Below are 12,940 nucleotides of genomic sequence, written 5' to 3'. Positions count from 1 at the left end.
CCAAATTGTATACATATGAGTTTTTTTCTAAGGCTCATGCAGAAATGACTTTATTTTTTAAAGAATGAGATGGTAGTCCATCTCTTCAATCTTCTGAAGATCAGGTTTAGGGACTTTCATTCCCAATTTCACAAGAATGACACTTTGTACATATAATTGTCCATCAAACAGTGTCAAAACTTTTAGTAGATGTTATCTGGCAACATGGTGACAGCAAGACAACTGAAGTGACAGTGAATGACATTTCTGCAGAGTATCTGACAGTGAATAAATGCTCTGCAAAAAATAAAATGTTACAGTTGATGTGAGAAGTAAGGATCTTAATGTCCAAATCAATCCAACTATTTAAAGATATATTATTTCCAACTCTTTATAATTGTATGTTTGTATGATCTTAAAGATAAGTTTCCACACTAAGGTCTTTGAATAATGTTGTTTTTGTTTTACCTTGATTCACTTTTGGTACTATCTCTTATCCTGTGAGGACCCACAATCGGGGCACATAAGTTGGCTTCTGTATATTCATCCCATGAAGTATAAGCTAGCTACAAAGCATAATCAATATTAACAAAGAGGCCAATTATAGTTGGTTTTCTGAATATAGCCTCTGTGCTTATCATTTATATAAATTAAACAATAAATCAAGTCAAATTTCTTTAAAGCATATGCATCTTGAGAACTATCATTTTAATAGAGGAAAATGAAAAAGATAAATGTAAGCAGGTGATCACAGGCTTTAACTGACAACGACATATACGATACCTGATGACTCATCCAGCATAAAGGCCAAGTTTTCGTTTCCTGAGAGGATGCTGTATGTTACTCTTCCATTCCTCCCTTCATCTGGATCTTGAGCAGTTATGTGGTGCACCAAGGAGCCCACCCTGGCATCTTCTTTGATATGGGTGATGGGGAAGGACATAAAAGTGGGGCTGTGGTCATTTACATCCAAAATCACTACCTTTGCCATCAGGGTTCTCAATCGCCGGTCTGTCACATTCACAGCCTGATCAGATGCACTTACTGTAAGGACAACAATTGGAACTCTCTCTCTGTCAAGGGGGGATGCAGTGACTAATGTGCCAGATGAGGGATGGATGAGAAATGGATTAATTCCAGAGCAGTGGGATTCAATGAAGTATTGTATTCGACTGTTCAAAAAACTGCCATCGCCATCTTTGGCATGGAAAACATGCACCAGAGTCCCTATGGGGACATTCTCTTCAATGCTTATCACAATGAACTCATCCTGGAAAGAAGGAGAATGGTCATTTTGATCTTCCACATCAATACTAAGGAAGACTGTGCTGTTCACGGGAGGAATTTTGCTATGGTCTTTAGCAACCACTCTGAAAAGATAATGAGATGTCATTTCATAATCAAGTTCCATAGAAAGGAACAAGTCCCCTGTAGAGCTGTCAATTTCAAAGTGGCCATCCTTGTCCTCTGCAGCGATACTAAAATGTAACTTTCCATTATGATGTTGTTGAACGTGATCAGGTGACTTTTTCAAGCTCATTATTTTTGCAGGCTTCAAGTTTTCTGGTATAACTAAATGTCTAACGTTCTGAGAAATGATGGCTCTCCCTTTGGATAGTGGTATTACCTGAAATAAGAATAAAAAGCAGCTGCTAATTTGGGATATTTTTTCAACAGTTGAATCAATAGATGTTATGATATTATTTTGGAAGGTAATTCCTTCCATTTGTGTGATATACATACATTAATTGGTGAGAAAATGTGTTTTTATATTGTATAATTCCAGTGTATCTCTGAGGATTGAAAATTGCATATATCTAGGAGATAACATACAGAATTTTCCGCTTCTCCATTTGTTGTAATGTGTGAAACGATAGTTGGTAAGGCCATGCTGTAGTTAAACTCAACTGCAGCTTTGTGATTCTTCAGTAAGAATGTGGGATAGCTAGTTCTCTCAATTACTCTAAATCCTAGAGACCAATATATCCATAATGACAACATCTGTGTACATTTTTGTATCATGTGTCTTTGTTTATCTGAAACCAGAGACTTGAGGTATTACGATATAGAATTTTCTCCTAGCCCACATATCCTCAATCAGTAAAGTACATAATTTGGAAACAGAACTCTTGGGGATATATATTCTTGGTTATTATGCATACTGATATTAATATTACTGATTATCATGTGCATGAACAAAGAAATCTAGCTCTGTGCAGTCATCTTATTTTTGACTGGTTGGCATAATTTTTTCCTGCTATGAAGACTTCCCACAACTTGTTTGTTCATTACGATTAAAATAAAGCCTTAAAAGACAGATCTCAAGTGACTTTTCCAGTTTTAAAAATAATTACAGGAAACTATGTGATTTATTATTGGCCATTTGTTTACATACAAGTTTCTCCTGAAAATTGACCAGGTCCTTAATATTAGGAAAAAGTAAAAGAAAAGACACTTTGTGTTCTTCATAAACAAAGCAACATAAATGCCCATATAATGAGAAAGGGTAACATCTTGTCAGGAACCGTACAAAGTTCAAATGAAAAGTTATTTGATTGGAATAATTTCTCGAGTGATAATAAAAAGGCACACATATATTTGCAACGCTCTCTAAAAATAGAATTCATGCATTTAATATAGCTTCACTCTTTGTATAAAAATCAAACGAAACCTTCAGAACATCCTTCCACATTTTATGGTGATGACGAATCATTACCTGAATATTAAGAACTGCCTGCCCTTGAAGAGGAGGCACTCCCTGGTCACTGGCGATTACAATCACCCTGTAGGAAGGTCGAGAATCATACGAAAGTCTCGTGGTGGTTCTTATCTCACCACTGTTGGCATCAATCTTGAAGTGATCAGAACCATCTTCTATACACACACACACAATTAAGAAATTAATGTTAATTGACACTGCAGAAAACAGAGAATTAATTAATCTGAATAGATCTGTGACCTTTTGGAAGATTTATTTGCCTTAAGCACTGTGAGTGTATGAACATAAAAATAATACTAAAAATGTAGGAAAGAAACTTAACAGATTTAAAAATTTTTTTATTATGGAAATTTTCAAACATAAAAAAGTAGACAGAACGATAGAATGAAGTCTCATGTGCCTATCATCTAGCTTCAATGATGATCAACTCACAGCTAATCTTCATTCCCCATTCATATAGTTCCCTTCACCATCTTTCTTTGACCAAATCTCAGAAATCGTCTCATTTCTTCTGTATATATTTCAACAAGCATCTCTAAAAGATAAGGAATATTTTTAATATGATCACAGTACCATCTTATATTTTAAAAAATTAATGATTCCTGGGGCCAGCCCAGTGGCATAGTGGTTAAGTTTGGGACATGCTGCCTCGGCAGCCTGAGTTCACAGGTTTGGATCCCAGGAATAGACCTACACCTTTCAAAAGCCATGCTATGGTGGTGACCCACATACAAGATAGAGGAAGACTGGCACAGATGTTAGCTCATGGCCAATCATCCTCACCAAAAAAATAAAATAAAATATAGTAATGATTACTTAATATCATCAAATATCTAGTCAGTTTTTGAATTTCCAATTGTCTCACAAATATCTTATTTTTTTTTTTAGTTAGCTCAAATTACATTCAACATAAAGCCCATCTTTGCACATCTCTTTAATCTGTGCATTCCTGCCATTCATCTCTTTACTTTGTTCTTGCAATTCATTTGCTGAAGAAACTGGGTCATGTATCCTGAAGTTTCCCATGGTCTAGTCTTGGCTGTTGCTCATCTCCAATGTGTAGCTTAATATGTTCTTTTGCCCTCTCTGTTTTCCTTAAATTGGGAGGTGGATCTAGAGAACTAATCAGATTTGGGTTCAATTTTGGGGGCAAGACTACTTCATAAATGTTATTTTGTGTTTCCCTTCAGAAGCACCTGTTTGTCTCTTTTTTGTGATGTTGGCCCCCACTGATGCACAGCCTAGACCACTAAAGATTCATTAAGTGTTGCAAAGTATAATATTCTGAGTCTATAATCACTTTACCATTTATATGCTGGAACATATTAACAAAGAGAAACTTCCTTTCATCTACCTACTGGTAACCCAGTGGAATAGTTCATTATAGGTAAGTCAGGATTACTTATTTAACTCTTCAAAATAATGGATTGGTTCACTAACATCCTTCAGTGTTCCAACTATGATCATTACAAGTTTGTTTAGTTTCCATTTTAAGAATCATTAAGCATGAATTTAAACATATTAGAAGGGCTTCAACTTATTGCCATTATTATCTTTATTGATGCTCAAAATTGTCCCATCTTTGAACATTGGGATCCTCTTAGGGCTGGTTCCTGAGTCTTTCTGATATGATCCTAGTAGACTTAAGTAGCATCCTTGTATCAGGTATGACAAAACCGTACAGACTCATCTTGTAGATTTCCTCTCTCAGAACTGGAATCAGACATTTCTCCAAGGACTCCTGGCTCTTTTGGTGGAACGTGGTATTGGGAGGTCATGTTCTGAACATGAGGGGTGCTCATTGCTTCCGGGTCAGTCAGTGTCTGTAGGCTTTTTTCAGCGGACAGCGAATACACACATGCACACACTAAAATATGTCATAAGTTCATATTGATACTTTCAATTCAAATTGATTACCATAGGGTTTTGCTAAATAAAAGATCTCTATCTTTAATAAAATCTAAACACTTCAAACAATCCAGAAAACCCAGACACACCCTAGCTAGTGACACTCTTTCATTGTTTTAACTGTTGATGAGACATTATCACGGAACAGATACTTTACCAGTTATAGGGGATATAAAGACAAAAAAGAGAGAACTCTCCCCCTTAAGAAAGTCAGAGTGTACAGCAGAAAATTGTGTAATATTTATTAGTTGTGATTTCTATGCTTTGATCCATTTACTTCATTCTCATAGAAATGCTGCAGAAAAATTTCTTGCATGTGATACATATTTTTGTTCCTATTATACTGATTTTTGTCTTGTTATTTTATCTTATATTTTATAGTTGCCTCTATTTTGAAATTGAAGTAAAAGCAAAGATGTGAATAACATATTTATTACCACATTTTTTATATCGCTATGCTCCAAGTATCATTTTAGAAGCCAATTTTAACAAAATCAGTATGTCAATCCTTCGGAAATGTATGATGAACATCCATGTAAACATTTCCAGATTGGTCAATTCCCAATATTTCTTCAAAATTTTTAAAGAAATGACAGAAGATAAGTTTAGCAGAAGACCTGTGTACATCTCCAAATCTTATTCTCCTCCTTCTTCCCTGTAGACAGCCACTTTTCTAAAGTGGGGGTTTAACTTTCTCGTCTATATACTCAGGAATAAAATATAGTAGGTATTGTTTCTTTCTAAGTAATGGTATTACAGCAGGATTATTGCTTAATATATTAGTGTGTGTGTGTGTGTGTCTGCAGCAGGCTCATTGTCCCTGGACGAGCCACCATGTCATCTTTAAGATATTAAACCTTCCCAAGCATGAACATGATATGCCTTTTCACTTCATTCTTCTTTTAAGTCTTTCACTTTTTGTAATTTCCTACAGAAAGGAACATCTTTTATTGAAATTTTCCTCCCTATGCTCCAAATCAGGATGATCCTGATTTAGTGGGATTTGAAACTTCTATAATTGAGGGGCCCTCTTTGAGAAAAATAGGACAATATTACAAATAGAAATTGTCCACTGCCCCCTACTTCCATCCCAGAGGAGACCCTGCAAGTGAAGGGCCCTGAAACTTAAACTTCATTAGCTTCACAGTAAATCTGCCCCTAGATGCTATGGTTTTCTTTATTATGGTGAATATCTTTGAAACCTGCTTACTTTTTAAAATGCTAGTGATTTTTGCATTGTTCTCAGAAATTTTTCATCTTATTAATTCCGATGCTTTGCCTGTAGTGTCTTTTGGGTTCTCCACGTAGACAATTAGATTATCCACAGGGAAAGGCAATGCTGTCTCTTAATTTCCTATGTTTGTGTCAGACATGGCAAAGCAACAAATGCCTTTAAAAATAGTATAAGACAGAATGCCAATTAAAGTTAATCACCGGAACAAAGCTGAAGTCTGTGCGCTCTCAAAGGAAAACATAAACATAAGTCTGTCTCTATATAAAGTTCCCACGTACACACACACGTATGTACATATGTAACATTTTCTAGGTGTGATTTACTCTAGATTCACTGAGCCTTGGTATTCATAATCATATTTCTTTATACTTAATACCAATTTCTATCCACTAACTACCACTTTCCTTTCAATAGAAGTTGATTTGCATTTCAGATTGTTAAAAATTATTCATTTAAGGTAGACGGTTGGTTGGTTTCTATTTAGGACACAGAAAAACTAGTATGATTTTACATTAAACTTTTAAATTCTTTTTTTTAAATGAAGGTGACTCTAGACAATAGCAAATGTATTTGTTTGTGATTTGGTGTTTTTTCCAAGGTTAACGATTTTCCCAGAAGGAGATAGTTGGTAGACAAAAGAGAAAATTCTAAAAGCTCTTAATCCTTTATAGATAGTGACTTTTACCTGAAGATACTGAGTATATAACTTCTGCATTGTTCCCCTCATCAAGATCCTTTGCAAACACAGTTGTAACCAACATATTTACTGGTTGACCTTCCAGAACCTGTTATTTAAAAAAAAATGGGTTACAAATTAGTAAAATTTTACAAACAAATATTAGTGAGTCTAAATGAAAGAACACATTACTACTAATCATTTTTTAAATTATTTTAAAATCCACATATAATTCAAATGTCTACCATATAAAAGTCATAAGGGTGTAAATCAATGAAAAGAATCCACATTACAAATTTAAGTCTTTTACTCAATTTGAACACATCATCTGCAGCATTTGAACTAATTTCAAGGGAAAAAAGGGAAATCAAGTTGACTAAACAATCTTAGATTTTGGATGTATTTTAAGAATACTAACATCTTCTCATTCATCATCTTTCAGGACATTTTGTTAAAGGTCTAAAATACGCTAAAGACAAACACAAATCTTTATTTCAGGAAACATACCTCATAGAGGAAATATACATCACTAATTAATAGGAATTTTCCTGGAATATTGAAATGTACATGTGGTGTTGAACTTCATGTTAGACTGCTACCTCCCAATTAAGCTATGGAATATTTTCATGATATAATTAAAGCCACAGGATATTTTAATGAGATAATTAAAATCATAAGGATGATATCATAATGCTATGTTTTGGTAGAGTTTTCTTTAAATACGGCTTTGGAAATTGAGTTTAAAGTTATTAACTTTCTCAATACCTTTTTTGAATTGTTCAATATGCATATCTGAGCACAATTTGAATGTCCAATTCAATTGTTTTGGAGTAATAGCTTCCAAACTTTTTATTCATATAACCCACTCATTTTTTAAAAAGTTTGAGTAGCTCCAAGATATATTTATTAATTATGTATGTGAACTAATATGCTAATTTATTATGTACATTATAAAACATACAAAATCATGGAAACAAAAAAGATGAGATAATATAAATGTAATTAGAAGTTTCTGCATGTGCCCAAACGGGTCAAATGTCATCATCTCTGGATGCACGTCTCTCCGCTTTAGAGGTACAGATGGTTCTCTTGTCTCTAACTAACCATCTTAGAGATGTGTGTCAATTGCCCATAAAGAGCCCTGCACAAAGAGATCCCTGCAAATTACTGGAAAATAAACTCACACCTGAGCATTCCTGATAATGGGGAACTATGATGTTTGTACACAATGGCCAGAACTGCATTATCAGCAAACAATTGGATGTGTGATCCCAAATGGCACATATAACCATTTTCTTTTTTAAAAATTTGTGGGGTTTTCTTGACATGAGCACAATTTCTAGATCTTCTAGAAATGTATGCATTGCCGTACCAAGACTGATTTGATAAATTCACACTTTTTACCACAAGATGGTGCTCAAAACAAATGGCTAAGAATACTGCAAAGTCACTGCAAGGCTGCTTCACGCCACAGACCTTGATGTGTAATTCCTTTCCAGGGAGGCACTGTGGGAAATATGGTCTGTTATCATTGATGTCGGTGACGGAGACATAAACCACCATGGTGGCGTTTCGCGGTGGGGAGCCATGGTCCGTCACCAGGACAGTCGCCTCATGGTGCGCCTGAAGCTCGTGATCCAGTGCCACCCAAGTGATAAATTCACCTGCGGAACACAGAGTAGAACAAAAGAGGCTGACGATGTGTACCGGAATTTTGGCCTTATGAACTACATGCAAAACTAATTCGCAGGAAGGAAAATCAGATATAAAGCTCTGCATCAAAGCACGACTCCCCCGCCCATGTGCATTAGTAGCTTGGCTCTACTGTTGAAAGAATTTTCCGAAGTTTCTTCTGAAAACGCCACTTTAAATTTGGCATTCTTTGTATTTCAAACGATCTACCATCAATCACTTGAACCAAAAAATGAATTAATAAAAACAAATGATAAAATACGCTGTGGGAATTTAGTAATAATTGAGAAGACAAAATTGCAGCACGTCCCTCTTCCTGCTGCTATATGGGAAAGTGGAAAGCACCTCAGCTCTGACCTCACAAGTTCTGGGTTTGGGTCCCAGTTTCTCCACCTCAGACATGGAAGTACCTCTCTGAACCGACTCCTTAGGGCTATCGGAAATAAATACCATCATAAATTTAAAAGCTGTAGGCTGTAAATTATTACAAATGTGGCAGCTGTTATCAATACTTTAAAATGATGGCAAAACATCTTCCTAAAAATCAAAAGCATTCCTTAGGCAATGGTTTGTCCTTTATATATACACAGTTATATTTATTGCTGCCTCACAAAATATATGTGTAGTGATGGACAGTGACTTCCCAAATAATTCTTAAAGCTTTACAAGCCTTGTTTCACACAATCTTGCTCAGAACTGTCTTATGGGCAACTTCCCTCACCTTCAGCCACGGGGACTCAGGCACAAAAATGTTAGCTGCCTCTGACTTCAGAGGCCAGGGCTCTCTCCGCTAGCCCAGCCCCTGCTGTGGAGTTCCACCAGGCCTTAATTTCCTCACTGTTTATGAAAATATTTATTTCTGAGAAAGGAAACATGAAACAGCTACCACCCAACATTGCTATTTCTAAGATTTTTTGCCCTTTTCATCCAAAAGAAATGACAGTGTATAAAACAAAACAAACAGTGAATTCAGGAACAAAAAGAAAATTCATGTTTGGGTAAGTTGCTGAGTTAAATGCAGTGTTTATTATATTTGTTTATTCTATAAACTACATTTACAGAGTGTTTACTCTAAGTGTGATTTTAACAAATATCCCACACATCACGACTGCATTTTTAATGTTCCAAACTCTACTGCTCCTCTGAAAACCCTAACTCCTGAATGGCAAACAGACTTCTATTTGATGAACCAACTCTGATTGACAGGTAGCAACTGTTTGGGAGTCAGTGGTGAAAAAGACTGTGAGGCTCGGCCTCGGGCTGGGATGGCAGATGCCATCGCAGGCTGCCATGGGAGCTCGAGTCCCAGTCTCTATGAAGTCTGCTCGGAGCACCAGGCAGTAGAGGACGGGCACGCCTGCCGTGCTCTGAAGGGTGCCCTCCAGCCCTGCATTGCCGTACTGTACGCGTTCCTGGTGAGTGGGAAGGTTTACAAGTACGCGGTCCTCCAGGCCCCTGCTCCACTTTGACTCTTTACCCCTCAGAGTGGAGGACAGGGAACACGTCAGGAACTCTCTCCTCTCTTCGTGGTAAGGATACTGAGCTCTGAGGTTAAGGTACTTGCTTAAAGCCATACAATAATTCTAGGAATGGCCACTGGTCTTCTGAATCTGGACGCTGGACTAATTGTAGCAGAGAGAAGATCATGGGGAGACCAACCTCATATTTTAATTTACTTCAAAAAACATAAATTGCCGCGTGAAATAGAAAACCTAGAAAATGATCTGGCATATAGAAGTAAAGAGCAAGCAGGCAGTTTGCGCCCTGCAGAGCACGTCCCAGCTTGGAGCGAATGGGAGCTGAAATCCAGCTTGCAGTGGACTTGGCGAGTCATGTGGCCTGGTGTAAGGCTCCAACTGCTGGAGGAAGGGGCACCTTTTCCTAATGCACACAAGAGGCACTTGAGAATCAAAGCTCGAAGTTAATCAGAAAGGAATTCAAATTTGGTCTCACTAGAGGGCAGGGGCATCAGTTACAAAGGCTACGACATACATGGTGCTTCCAGAACTGTACAAAGCGGTGTGACCTCTCACTTCCTTCTAGCTCCACGCCCTGGGGCACGTTACTTGAGCTATCTGAGTCTCAGTGTTCCCAGCTACACGGCTGCAGTAGAAACATATTTCATTCGTAGGTGGTTGCCGGAATTAAATAAAGTCCTTGCAAACTTTTTTTCACTCTTTGTTCTTTTTTACTTTTATTACAATATAAATTTTAAAATATAATAACTCTTTTATATTTAACTTCATAATTAAGACTTGAAAAAAAAACTCAGTGTAAATATTTGCCCTTTCCCCATGGTTCCCTTATCAAAATAAGAATGGGGAAATAAATCAATAGAGTGATTTTGAAATCTTAACTAATGGATTATTTTCCAGTTTTACATCGATGGTACTTATATTTTATAAAATATTATTTGACATTTTTTAAAAAAATCTACAAACTAAAAATAATGGTCGCGGGGAAAATTAGACTTTACACAAGGATTTATTCAGTCCAGTTCTGACTGGACCTCTAATTCAGAATAAGAACCATACGGTGCCCATATGTGGGTGTGAGGCAAGAGAAGCATGAATCATTATAGGTAAAATTCTATCCAATTTGACTTCATTTTAAAATCACAATACTATAATCAAATAAGATATTTACTAAAAACTGTTAATTTTAACTATATGTCTGTAATAATATTATAACTAAAAGATTTGAGTTTTGTCAATTCCAACACTAAAGGAATAAGTGGAAGCTACAAAATGCTACCTGTATTAGGATTCATCTTGAAGAATTTTCCATCAGACAAAAGGAAATATGACAGCTGTCCATTCTTTCCCGAGTCTCTGTCAATTGCTGTAATTTTGCCTATTACCCCTTGGGGAACAGGACTCTCCTCGACTTTCAAAAACAACACATCATGCAAGAAGGTAGGGGAATTGTCATTCTCATCCAGGACATGAGCAATTACTGAAGTGCTCACATTTTGCAACAATCTGTCCTCAGGGATCCGGGCAAACACTCTAAAATTATATGTTTGTGTGGATTCGTAGTCTAGCTGTCGCCGCAAATAAATCCAACCTGTGTAAGGATGGACGCCAAACACAGCAGAGTCTGTGCTGGGTTCCAGTGAGTACAGAGGCTGCAAGGCTGCGTGCTGTGGGCCAAGCGGGTGGGCCTGTATTTGCAGTATTTGGGTCATCAGCGAGAGAGATTCACTAACTTCCACTCGATAGACCAAATTTTCAAAAGTCAAAGATGGGCTTCGTTCTTGTTTTTCAATCACGACTGTAAGCACTAAAAGGGATGCCCGAGGAGGAACACCGAGATCCTGGGCCGTGAGAGTTAGCATGTACTTCGAGGGCACATCACCTCCCAGACTCTCATTGAGGTACACCATACCAAGCCCTGAGTCAATGGCAAAGACGTTTGGATTCTGGCTTGCAATGGCATATTGGATGAATCCATTCTGCCCACTGTCCTTGTCTTCTGCACGGGCGTGGTACAAGGCTGTGCCAGGCAGAGTGGTTTGGGATATTTTAACCTCATCAGAGGTTTTGGGAAACACTGGATGGTTGTCGTTGACATCGATTACAGTTATGTTGACCTCTGTGCTGCTGCAGGCTGGGGAACTGCCGAGCTGTGCCTGGACTGTGAGCACTACCACAGGCTGCGTTTCATGATCCAGAGGCTTCTGGGTTCGAATGGTGCCCAGCCATGGGTGAATAGAGAACTTTCCATCCAAATCACCAGAAGAGATTCTATAAAAAATTGGCTCTGAGGAATCTGAAAAAAAAAAAAAAGAAAAGAAAAAGCAATCACTGTATGCCAAAAGAATGTGCCTACGGGAAACACTGAAAACTGAAAGCACTGATATATACTATGTTCATGGAAAGTACTATGCAATGTCTTCTATATTCCTCAGCTCTCCACAGCCTGTTGGAAAGTGGACACATGGTTTAAGCTGTAATTAGTGGACAAAGGCAAAGTCCAATTGACAGTGAGCCAGCCACAGGTTTCACTATCTTCCATCATTCTTGGATTAAGTAAAAGGGAAAGATATTCAGATAATAATCTGGATGCCTGTTTTATATATTTGAGGAAGCCAAGTTAAGTTTAAGTTGATGTTTCTCCATGGTATCTACCTGTGAAATGACAGTACCCCCTACAAAAATTAAAGGAAGGAGAGAGGATGGAAAAAGATGGGACTGGGAGTAGGACAGACCTTTGGACGAATAATTCACTTCTAGGGGTTTATCTTGTAGAGAAACCTCTACAAGTCATAAAAGGATATTTGCTTGACCACATTTGGACTAGAAAAAAACGATTGTAAATAATTCAAATTGATAGCAAAAGGTAAAAGTTTAAATAAAACATGTTCTATACCTAAGTTGAAATACTTTGCAACCTTTACTTATTTATTTATTTTGAGGAAGATTAGCCCTGAGCTAACATCTGCCACCAATCCTCCTCTTTTTGTTGAGGAAGACTGGCCCTGAGCTAACATCCGTGTCCATCTTCCTCTACTTTATACGTGGGACGCCTACCACAGCCTGGCTTTTGCCAAGTGGTGCCATGTCCACACCCAGGATCCGAACCGGCAAACCCAGGGCCGCTGAAGCGGAATGTGCGCACTTAATCACTGCACCACTGGGCCAGCCCTGCAACCTTTTTTTTAATTAGACAGAATGATGTCCAGTTACTTGGAAAACTGTCCACAATATATAAAGTGTGAAGAAAAAGGTGG

General features: G+C 37.4%; 1 protein-coding gene across 1 annotated transcript in view; it reads right to left on the bottom strand.

The window, feature by feature from the left end:
- Positions 1-12,940, bottom strand: part of DCHS2 (dachsous cadherin-related 2) — a 249,415-nt gene that overhangs the window by 81,358 nt on the left and 155,117 nt on the right. Inside the window, exons 5-9 of the mRNA XM_070608836.1 lie at positions 10,963-11,979; positions 7,993-8,180; positions 6,526-6,625; positions 2,696-2,853; positions 763-1,606 (exon numbers count right to left, since the gene is read on the bottom strand). Of these exons, the coding sequence (XP_070464937.1) occupies positions 763-1,606; positions 2,696-2,853; positions 6,526-6,625; positions 7,993-8,180; positions 10,963-11,979 (2,307 nt within the window). The remainder of the gene's footprint in view (positions 1-762; positions 1,607-2,695; positions 2,854-6,525; positions 6,626-7,992; positions 8,181-10,962; positions 11,980-12,940) is intronic.

This window comes from Equus przewalskii, chromosome 2 (genome assembly GCF_037783145.1).
Source record: "Equus przewalskii isolate Varuska chromosome 2, EquPr2, whole genome shotgun sequence".
NCBI lineage: Eukaryota > Metazoa > Chordata > Mammalia > Perissodactyla > Equidae > Equus > Equus przewalskii.
Note: the sequence above shows the minus strand (reverse complement) of the source record. Positions and strands in the feature narration are given on the sequence as shown.